The sequence below is a fragment of the Pectinophora gossypiella genome, unplaced genomic scaffold (assembly GCF_024362695.1).
Source record: "Pectinophora gossypiella unplaced genomic scaffold, ilPecGoss1.1 Pgos_38, whole genome shotgun sequence".
NCBI classification, from domain to species: domain Eukaryota; kingdom Metazoa; phylum Arthropoda; class Insecta; order Lepidoptera; family Gelechiidae; genus Pectinophora; species Pectinophora gossypiella.
This window is the reverse complement of record NW_026063248.1, coordinates 288,869-300,599: the sequence shown is the minus strand read 5'-3', so window position 1 is coordinate 300,599 and position 11,731 is coordinate 288,869. Positions and strand designations below refer to the sequence as shown.

General features: G+C 47.4%; 1 protein-coding gene across 1 annotated transcript; it reads left to right on the top strand.

Moving 5' to 3' along the window:
• The first annotated feature begins 9,614 nt into the window (after positions 1–9,614).
• Positions 9,615–11,053, top strand: LOC126381160 (uncharacterized). Its single transcript, XM_050030684.1, has 2 exons — positions 9,615–10,175; positions 10,715–11,053. Exons 1-2 carry the CDS (start codon positions 9,647–9,649, stop codon positions 10,885–10,887), a joined length of 702 nt encoding a protein of 233 aa, XP_049886641.1. The 5' UTR covers positions 9,615–9,646; the 3' UTR covers positions 10,888–11,053.
• Positions 11,054–11,731: the final 678 nt, after the last annotated feature.

The window sequence follows — 11,731 nt, the reverse complement described above, 5'->3', positions numbered from 1 at the left end:
ATCTTATACACGAAAAGTATATACTGAATGATGACCAACAGCATGAAGTAGTGTCAAAAAATATAAAAAGTCACAATCATGAACCAAATGCAGCCAAGGAAAAGTAATTTTCGAAAATGTTCAAAGTTGTGCCAAAACTTTTCTTATACGGAGTATAGTTTTTATGCTCATAATAATTATGCTTATTTATTATTATTATCAGTAGGTAGTTATTGGGCATTCTAAATCTTCTTTTGCCAATAAAATGAATGCCCAATAACTGATTCGAAATTGTGGAGACCGATTGCAATTGAAAATCAACTAACCTGGTTCCAAGCTACTTCGACACTATGTTCTATGGCCATGATTATAGGCATAAATCGCTCTGGTAATCCGGCAAGTAATAATGAACCAACCCATTCATCATTGATAGCGAATCCTGTTCCGCTCAAACGTTGAGACGTTTCAACTATTTGTGTTACATAATTCGTCATATTCTCACAATTTTCTAACCCTATAGAAATCAGATGACGAAGCAACGTAATCTTCCGAGAAAATCCTGAATCGTCGAACAAAGACACGGTTCATCATATCCAGCTTACGACATCGTATCAACAGTGGCTGCAAGTTGTCTTTGATTACTTGTGGCTCTGTCCACCCCATTAGGGATAACGGGCGTGAGTTTATGTATGTATGTATGTCGAACAAAGAACGTCAAAAAAAGAAGAAAATCATCTTAGCGCGCGCCTTTACATCGGCCGCCGCTGCATCGCCCGTTCCTTCTTGCTTTAGGAAACTGTCCGCGCCCTCCAATATAAGCAAATTCTCAACTGCGAACGCCCAATCGTCGAAGTTTTCGCGACCCTTCAGCTTCGGCACATTTGCGAGATAACTGGAACTCACTTGTAACTTTCACAAAATCACAATAACTAATTAGGTATGTAGGACTGGGCCCATAACCTATAATGAAAACACGTCAGATGATGGATAACGACTGACTTTTATTTTGAATTGACACTTGACATTAGACAGTTTACATAATTGTTAACGGATGTCGCCACAACACTTTATTATCTATATTCTATTTATTATTTCTATTTTGATATCCAATCTTTATAACAATAACATCCAAATCACATGCTTTTGTCTAGGCCGGAGGCTCGTACCTTCCAGATTCAGATCTACTAAGCTTTGACATTATCTAGGCCGATTGCTTATGCTTGCTACAGCATCCAGATATGTCGTGGCTGTTCTGTTCTGTCTCTGTACTTGGTATCTAGACAAATTATTGTCCTTAGGTTTAACCTACTAAACAAATTTTCTGTATCTAGGCCACGTTAGTTAAATAGCTCACGTTATTATCATGCAAGCCATTCTTTGGACGCTGCTTAGGTCCGTAATGTAGGTCTCAATAGATGCCTTTTTGAACCATGCTCCACAGCCGTACGCAAAATATCCCATACAAACTTTCAAACCCTATTTTAATCGCTTCATTCCTTTTTTTCGCAGTAAAAGGTATGTTCTTTCTCAGGGTCTAAAGATTGTCTGTGCCAAATTTCATCAAAATCGGTTGAGAGAATTAAGCGGGAAAGCGTAACAGACAGACAGAGTTACTTTCGCATATATAATATTAGTAGGGATTCCCTAAATAATGGCGCCTGCCTACCCTCTAAGTTAGAAAAGTGATCAAATACTAACTTGAAGTCTTAGTAACACTCAGTTTAAAAAAAAAACATCAAAATCATTTCAGTAGCTATGGCGTCAAGCGCTTCTTGATACGATCACGCTAGATTTCCGCGGGAATGAGGCATTTTCTAGGATCCTATCTTTAAATTAACCAAGTCTTATAAAAATCCGTTCAGACGTTAAGGCGTGAATGAGGTAATTTTTTAAAACAAACGATTAAAAATCACTAACTTAATTAGTTTTCTGCCTACTGCCTACGCCTTAAGTACGATAGCATAAATATTAATAGCCCATATCCTTTTCTAGGTTACTATCTATCATCTAACTTAATTTAACTTAACGCCTTATCCGAATGGATTCGCTTGACTACTATAAATACTAATATTATAAATGCGAAAGTAACTCTGTCTGTCTGTCTGTTTTTTACTCTTTCACGCCTAAACGGCTGAACGGATTTTGATGAAATTTGGTACGGTGATAGATGATAACCTATTAATGGTCATAGGCTATAAATAATCACGCCATCGTCCTTAGGGGGTAGGCAGTAGGCAGATAACTAAATTGATTTAGTGATTTTTAGTCGTTTTTGTTGGGACTTTTGCTCTTTCACGTCTAAACGGCTGAACGGATTTTGATGAAATTTAGTAAGGTAATAGATGGTTACAAAAAAACGGATATAAGATCAAAACGATCACGTCAGCGTACTTATGGGGTAGGAAGTAGGCAGAAAACTGAATTGAGTTAGTGATTTTTTATGGTTTTTGCTGGGAGTTTTGCTCTATCATGCCTAAACGGCTGAACAGATTTTGATGAAATTTAGTTAGGTGATAGGTAGTAACCTGGAAAAGGATGTGGGCTATTAATATTCATGCTATCGTACTTAAGGCGTAGGCAGTAGGTAGAAAACTAATTAAGTTAGTGATTTTTAATCATTTGTTTTAAAAGTTTACCTCATTCACGCCTTAACGTCTGAACGGATCTTTATAAGTGGAAACAGATTCCCTAAGCCCCTTAACTATACGGGTTATTGTAGATAAAACGATAACCGTAAGTGGAGAAACAAGCATTTTATTAAGCGTCGGGTTTCTTCTCGTCGGACCTCGTGGAACGTCGGGAGACGTTCTCGGGGCGTAGCCCCTTTAACGTGGCGGCGCTCGCCGCCCGCAAAAACGGGCGTGGCTCGGGGGTGGGACACGGCGGGCGATGATCGCCCCTCCGTGAGCCCGATGGAGTTGTCAGTCCGAGGTGCCGCTAGCGAGGTCGAGCCCACCGGGTGGTTCCCCGTTGGGGGAGGCCCAGTGAGCGCCCGTCAGCTAGCGGTGGTGTCTGGTCCGGTGAAGCTGCTCCGTCGCCGGGGCAGCTGGTGTCGAAGCGGCTGGAGGGGGGGAGAGGACTGCTTCCACTGCCACTGGAAGCGTCAATTCATCCCCCGGGGGGTGGCCACGATCCTAACTACTCGACGGGGAGTAGTGGATGTGGGCAGCCCCAGTCCAGTCCGGTGTTGGTAGTCAGTGCCCACCGGTGAGTTGGCCCAGCAATGATGCCAGGCCTCCCACGATGATGGGCACTGGGTCGGTCTGTGTGCGAATGGCGGCCAAGATGTTATGCAGCAACTGCATGGTCTCCTCCAGGACTTCCAGCTTCTCGCTGGAGGGAGCTGGGGGAGCCTCCGCTCGGAGCCTCGCCTTCTTCCCCTTTGGAGGGGCGGCGGCTGCTGTCTCTGACGTAGAGGGCTGCGGGGGGACGGGTTCCACGGCGATGGGCTCAGCAGTGGTGGTAGCGACGGGAGCAGGGTTCGCTCTCCTGCGGATTCGTGGGCGCTTCGGCTTGGGCCCGTCTGGGCCATTTGCCGCGGCCATGAGTGAGCCCTGCGCGGTCGGCTCACTACCGGGGTCCACGATGGAGACTGCTGGTGGAATCGGTCTTCTCACGGTCGTGGGTGCGGTGCCCGCCCTGGTGTTGCGCAGCTCACGCATCTTCACCGGGCAGGAGGGGCTGTTTGCAGGGTGTGGTCCCCCGCAGTTGCAGCAGGTGGCCGGGTCGTCCCGGGGACGCGGACACTCGCTCGCAGTGTGGCACTCGCCACAGCGGACGCAGGCTGCAGGACGGTGGCAGTTGTGACTGCTGTGTCTAAATTGTTGGCAGCGGTGGCATTGGGCTGCACCTCTTCTTCCCCTCCACGCCTCGACCTTGATGCCGGGCATGCAGAGGAGCTCGGAGATCTCGTAGACTCGCTGGAATCCCAGCGTCCTACGGATCTCCGTGAAGAAGATACAGCCCGGTCTCCCCTCTCGAGCCTGGATGGGCCGGATGAAAGTCGGCTCGAAGCCGCGGTTGCGCAGCTCCTCTTCCAGGACGGCGACGTCGGTGTCCAGGGGTAGGCCACGGATGGCCAGTTTCAACGAGCGCTCCGCCGGTGGGGCGTACGCGAACCAGGAGAGTCCCGTGGCTCTCTCCAGGGTGGTGAGGTACCGCTGGTAGAGCCGGAACTCTTCCTCGGTCCTCGCCAGGAAGCGGACGCCCTTCCCGTACGGGCGCGCGTTGGGGATGTGGCCCAGCAACTCCCGCAGCTTGCGGAAGTGGTGGGGCCAGTCAGGCAGCCGGTCGACCACTATTGGCGGTATCTTCCTGCTCGCGGGGGCGAGCGGTGGTTGCTGGGCGGTCTTCTTCGGCGGCGATGGCGTGGGCGCCGTCCGGAGGGACGGGCGCGGAGGCGCATGCGGCGGTGAGTCCGGGTTGGTGTTTAACACCGCCGCGTATGACCGCGGCGGTTTTATCTCCGTGTCCAGCCTGGACATGGAGGGCGGCGAGTAGGGGTTGGTGGGCGCGAAGGAGAACGTGCTCGGCGGTGTTGTCTCCATGTCCAGTGAGGGCATGGAGAGCGCGACAGGCGGTGAAGTCCTCGTGCGGAGTTGCGGCGGGGGCCGCTCCGGCGGCGTGGTAGTCCTCTTTGCCGCGGCCTCTGTTCCCGGAAGTTGGGGCAGGGGCAGCGGGAAAGCGGGCGGCCGATGGGTTGTGCCAATAGTAAATGGCGGTGTGGTGTTGGGCATCATAGCTGCGATTGCGGCGGTGGCGTGGGTTGCGGAAACGCCGGTGCGCACAAATATGCGCGACCTGCGCTTCGATATCCCGGCCGTTGGGGGAGCCATGCTCACCCCGTATGGACGCAGCGTGGTGTTGTCCTCCTGCGCGATGCCGAGCGGTCCGCTAGGCAGGGCACACGCTATCACATCCTCCCCGGTGAGACCCGCTGGTGGGAGGCCGGGGGTGATAGGAGTGATAACGGTGTTACCTAGCGAACGTGCGGAATCAGGAGGGTATTTTTAAATAAAAACACCCCCCCCAGCTTCTTTCTTTTAGTTCGGCAGCAGTGTGTGGGTAGAAGGCAGAGGCATCCGTGCGCATGCGAATGGACAAGCGATCCGGTGGCTGCATTTTATTTTTCATTCTTAGACCTCTTGTGCCATTACGAACAAACCATCGATATCGCGTTTTAAAATACCACTAGCGACATCTAGTGGCTGTTGATTGGAACAAAATAATAATATTAGACATTCCGCCCACCAAGAACGTAAATGTTTCGTTCTTTAGTTACCGCCCACCATGAGGTCAAGAGGGTAAAGAAAAATAAAAATAATAGAAATAAAATGAAATCTTAACCTAGTAATTGCAGCTTACTACAGAATATTGTCTGCTTATTAACAAACGACTTTAAACTCAACAAAGTTAAACAAAAAATAACTTAACGCTAATAACAATGAAGTTAATGACCACCTTACACATCATTCAGTGATTGGTAGGACACATAATTTTGAAGTTGGTCGTTTAATTAACGAACCATTACATTTTAAAGTGACTACCCGTGTGATGTTGTCCAACCCAGGATGTTTTTCAGTTACACGGCCAAAAAGCCAGCGTGAGGGAGGCAAATTATCCTCTTGTTAGAAGAAAGTGGACACACGGAAGGGGACATGACAGCTAGTCTATAAAAGGCAGCGCACGCCCGGCGCGCGCCCCATTCTGCGTTCGACACTCGTAGCGATCACATCTCCTAGACGTTGTTTATGTATTACTGGCTATGTAAATTCTATTTTGCTTAATAATTCTAATTGCTTAATTTATTTCTTTTTGTTAAAATTCATTATTAAATTAAACTCCAACTATTCTCCCTCGTTCGTTTTTTTTTAAATAATAAAGCTGGCCATCGCTAATATCAGAAGTGGGATAGGCTCCATAGCTTATCTTGCCTTTGGATAGAGCGAACAGCGTGATCTTTCATATTTTTAATTCTTTGTAAATAATGGCCGATCGTCCTCGACGCGGAAGAGGTAGGGTTAGGCCGGAAACCGAGGTTTCGGATCCCAATAGGGACATTCGTGAACAACTAGGTGTGATTCTGGCGCGAATCAACGCGCTAGAAAACTCCACGTGCAACGACCACGTGGCCCCATCACCGGAGCTTGCACGTGCTGACACAGCGCGCGCCGCCGGCGCCCGCCCGCTTGCGCTGGCAGATGCCAGCACGCCCGTGCCGCTGCTGACCCCTTCGATCGTGGTGGACGACTCTGTGGCGAGCACCTCCGCCGCCCTAGACGTGACGGACAGGATCATTGGAGCACTGAACACATTGACTAAAGTAAGATCCAACCATTATTACATTTCGAATTTTGATCCAAGTGTTAACGACATCGACTCATGGTGCGAGGAGGTTGAGAGAGCCCGCGAGATTAACTGTTGGGACGATAGTGAGTGCCTCGCTAGAATAGCAAACTGTTTACGGGGTGAAGCACGTGTGTGGTTGAACGAGTGGATCACTAGTGATCGAACTTGGACAAATTTCAAATTGGAATTTAAACCGTTGTGCTCCCGCCGGATCGATGTCGCTAACATTTTATACGATGTCATGAGCACGAATTCTGATGGTTATACTACGTACTCTGATTTTGCTAGACGTTCATTGTTACGTTTAAATATAGTGAAAGGTTTAAGTGACGACTTGATAGTTGCAATTATCGTGCGTGGAATTACCGACCCTCAGATTCGAGCTGCAGCGACCAATGCTCGATTACAACCAAAGGATCTTGTCGAGTTTTTTTCCTTATATACCAAACCCAAAGCCAGTGTGTCCCGTGATTCTGTGCGTCCGTCTCGTAGTAGGCACTTGGAAAGTAACGCGAGAAAGCGCGGTTATACAAATAAAACTCCGTCACGTGAGATAAAATGCTTTACGTGCGGAATGACTGGCCATATTCAAATAGCCTGTCCAAAACGACCAAAAGTCGACTTTCCGGCTAATAATAGTAGGAAAACAAACCAATCACAATCCGTTAAGTGTACGTTTTGCAAAAAATCCGGTCATGACGTCATAGATTGTTTTGCTAAACAACGATCGCAGGAGCGTAACAAAAATAACGTTAATTTCTGTCGCGAGTTAGAAGGCTCTCCGAGGGACAGGGATGTGATCACTGCAGTCGTGCAGGGCATACCTACGGATGTACTCATAGATAGCGGCTCGCGTGTATCACTGATTTCAGAATCGGTTGTCAATCACTTTAGTTGTGCGCGTATACCGACCCATCAAGTTCTGCGAGGGATAGGTAATCAAAACATCGAATGTACGAGCTATGTTACTCTCGTTGTAGAATTTACGGATATCTCGTTAGAGGTAGACTTACTTGTTGTGCCGGTAGGTTGTATAAACGTGCCTGTTTTAATCGGAACCGACGTGTTAAATCGTGACGGCGTGGCGTATATACGCGTAAACAATGAGCAACGTATAACACGTGTGACCGGACGTACTCATCAGGCGCCCGTTTTGCTCGTACGGCCAGATGAGCAGTTACCTGTAAAAACGCCCCTTCAGGGTGCTGATCGGTGCAAGCTATTAAATATAATTTCTGAATTTAAAGATAACTTGGTAGAAGGTACTGCACTGACCACTGTTACTACAGGTAGCATGCACATCGAATTGAAAAGCGACACGCCTGTACATTATCGGCCTTATAAACTTTCTGCCGATGAGAAACTGAAAGTTCGTGAAATAATACAGGACTTGCTTAACAAGGGAATCGTACGTGAATCCGAATCTCCATACGCCAGTCCCATTATTCTTGTAAAGAAAAAGGATGGCAAGGATCGATTATGTGTGGACTATCGGGCACTTAATGCAATAACGGTCAAAGATCGCTATCCATTGCCGTTAATCGAAGACCATATCGACCGCTTAGGAAAAAGCAAATATTTCAGTTGTTTAGATATGGCTTCGGGATTCCATCAGATAGCACTAGACAGCGACTCTATCCCGAAAACTGGCTTCGTGACGCCCGAAGGGCATTACGAGTATTTAAAAATGCCTTTCGGCCTGTGTAATGCCCCCGTTGTGTATCAGCGTATCATTACCACTACTCTTAAGCCGTTGATTGAGCAAGGACGAGCTCTGGTATACGTCGACGATGTAATTTTGTTAGGCGATTCGGTAGATGAGGCCCTAAAAACACTTCACGAGGCCCTCCTCATATTAACGTCAGCGGGTTTCTCGATAAACTTGCGAAAAAGTACTTTCGTAGCCACGGAGGTAGAGTACCTAGGTCGTAAGATCTCACAGGGTCAGGTTAAACCGAGCGACTTAAAAATAAAAGCTCTGATTGACTCCCCCGTGCCCACGAACGTGAAACAAATCCGGCAACTGCTAGGGTTGGCTGGCTATTTTCGTCGGTACATTCCCAATTATGCCACGAAGACAGCGCCAATTGCTCTACTGACTAGGAAAGGGGTAGCGTTTAGATGGGGCAAGGACCAAGAAAATGCACGTCGATATTTAATAGAGTGTTTAACAAACGAGCCCGTGCTAGCCGTTTTCGACCCGTCATTGCCAACCGAGTTACATACCGACGCGAGTTCTATCGGTTATGGTGCGGTCCTCATTCAGGAGCACCCAGGGAAGAGGCGGCGGGTGGTCGCCTACTTTAGTAAGACCACGCAGGGTGCCGAACCTCGATACCACTCATACGAGCTCGAAACGCTTGCCGTCGTAAAATCACTTCAACATTTCCGTCATTATGTGTTAGGTATTCCTTTCAAAATAATAACCGACTGTAACGCGTTAAAATTAACGGAGCGGAAAAAAGATCTCATCCCACGTGTCGCGAGGTGGTGGATGTATATGCAGGATTTTAATTTTAATATGGAATATCGGAAGGGTGTTCTTATGCAACACGCAGACTTTTTGAGTCGGAATCCCGTGGACGTCCGTCAGATTACGAGGCCTAGAAATTGGGCTCAGATTGCACAGTCTGCCGACGAGGAAACTCGCGTTCTCATCGACAAAGTAAATAACAATGAGCTAGACTCGTCACGCTATGTTGTACGTAATGAAATGCTCTATTATAAATACACTCCCACCGGCGAAGACCCCAAATTGCTCTGTTATATACCCAAAGGTCAGCGTTTGAGTTTACTTAGACTGTTTCATGATCAACACAATCATATCGGGCAAGACAAAACCGCTGACCTCATTTTACAGCATTTCTGGTTCCCTGGACTTCGTACCTTCGTAAAAAAGTACATAGGCCATTGTATTATATGTCTCTCTTCAAAGAAGGTACCTAGAGCACCACACCAACCTATTTCCTCCTGGCGCAAACCCGAAATCCCATTTAATACGGTACATGTGGATGTTTTAGGCCCATTGCCCGACTCGAAGGGATTTAAACATACCCTTATACTTGTTGACGCATACTCTAAGTACTGTCTTTTATATGCAATGAAAAAGCAGGACTCTGCTGAGTTGAAAAAAATATTTACGAATGCGATCTCCTTATTCGGTTCTCCTAAACTTATAGTTTGTGACAGGGGGCGCATGTTCGAAAGTTTAACGTTTCAAAAATGGGTAACCGACATGGGGTGTCAAACGCATTTCATAACACCCGAAATGCACAGGGAAAACGGACAGGTAGAGCGCTATTGCCGGACTTTGTTAAATATGTTACGTATTGAGGCCTCCAATGAAAACAGTCAATGGTCAGAGTCTCTTTGGCGATTGCAACTTACTTTGAATTGCACTAAACACAAAACTACGCAAACTTCACCCCTTCAATTACTTGTGGGTATAGAGGGCGCAACCCCTATAATCAGGTCCGTTATTCGTGACATTGCTATTGAAGACACGCATCCAAATCGAGAGGCAATACGCGAACTTCAACGCCAGCGGGCTTCCGACCTACTGGAGCAAAACAGACAAACACAGGACTTACGTGTAAATAGCGGTCGCAAGATCACCCGATCGTTTAATGTCAATGATATGGTTTTCGTTAATAAACATTCGCAGATGACAGGCAAGCTGGACTCTGGGATGCGAGGCCCGTATAGAGTTACTAAGGTCCTGCCCCACGGCCGTTACGAATTACGTTTGTTGGGTAACTCGTATGGCAAAACTACGCAGGCAGCCGTTGAGCACATGGTTGCCTGGCGAGGGGAGTGGACACCAGAGTCATGTGCTTCATTTTTTGAAAGTGAGTTCGACTATGTTGTTGTTTAGGTCTCTGCCTAACCCGATGGGAAATGGGCGTGATCTCATGTATGTATGTACATGTACGCGTCGAGCGCTGCTCCGCATGGTGATTGTATGTGTACGCGTTGAGCGCTGCTCCGCATGGTAGTTGTATGTGTACGCGTTGAGCGCTGCTCCGCATGGTGGTAGTACATGTACGCGTTGAGCGCTGCTCCGCATGATGGTAGTACATGTACGCGTTGAGCGCTGCTCCGCATGGTGGTTGTATGTGTACGCGTTGAGCGCTGCTCCGCATGATGGTAGTACATGTACGCGTTGAGCGCTGCTCCGCATGGTAGTTATATGTGTACGCGTTGAGCGCTGCTCCGCATGGTGGTAGTACATGTACGCGTTGAGCGCTGCTCCGCCAGAGACAAACTAAGTAGGTGCTACCGTAATGTTGAGCTAGGATCCATTATCGCTTACATGTAGTCGCTTACAGCGATTAGTATAATATGCACCTATTTCATTTCCAATACAAATATTTTATAATGCTTACAGCTATGGATAACGAAGATGATCAGCCAACTCAACCTCACGCGGGACCATCTATGGAACATGTCGTCCAGATAGAACACCAGCCGAGCAGAGTGGGCGAGGACGCCCACGTGTCAGGAGAGGCCGTGTTAGAAGAAAGTGGACACACGGAAGGGGACATGACAGCTAGTCTATAAAAGGCAGCGCACGCCCGGCGCGCGCCCCATTCTGCGTTCGACACTCGTAGCGATCACATCTCCTAGACGTTGTTTATGTATTACTGGCTATGTAAATTCTATTTTGCTTAATAATTCTAATTGCTTAATTTATTTCTTTTTGTTAAAATTCATTATTAAATTAAACTCCAACTATTCTCCCTCGTTCGTTTTTTTTTAAATAATAAAGCTGGCCATCGCTAATACTCTTTTATTAAAACTATGTCGTGAATTTTCGGTTCTGGAGTGGTGTGGGACCACTTGTACCGTTGCAAGCAGTTGACCAAATATTCTTCTGACCAACGTCGCCAGAAGTTTTGGACCATTCTTTGAGTCAGTTGCCAACGTCTGAGACTTCCAATGTTAGAGTGCTCATAGTTGCGTTCAGGAATGATCAACAAAGATTCACCCACCAGAAAGTGCCCCGGTGTCAAAGGTGAAGGTTGATCGTGATCATTAGGAAGTATGGAGAGTGGCCTGGAATTTAGGCAAGCTTCTACTTGTGTCAACACTGTGATGAGCTCTTCAAATGTGAGGGTGGAATCCCCTATGACTCGTTTCAGATGTAACTTTGTGGATTTGACTCCAGCCTCCCAAAGTCCCCCGAAATTAGGTGCATGTGGTGGGATGAAATGCCACATGACGCTATTAGCGCTTAACCACTCCCGAATCTCCACAGCAATGGACGACCTTTCGGCAGCCACCAGTCTGACAAGCTCCTTTGACGCACCAACAAAATTCGTTCCATTGTCACTCCAGATATTACTGACGTGACCTCTCCTAGCCACAAAGCGCTTAAACCCTGCTATGAAACCCTGGGCGGTTA

Excerpts from the sequence above, each read along its gene's own strand:
- LOC126381160 (XM_050030684.1), top strand. The coding sequence starts at position 9,647 with ATGTTACGTATTGAGGCCTCCAATGAAAACAGTCAATGGTCAGAGTCT. Across the intron at positions 10,176-10,714 it reads ATGTGCTTCATTTTTTGAAA|CTATGGATAACGAAGATGAT; the intron begins GTGAGTTCGACT and ends TAATGCTTACAG.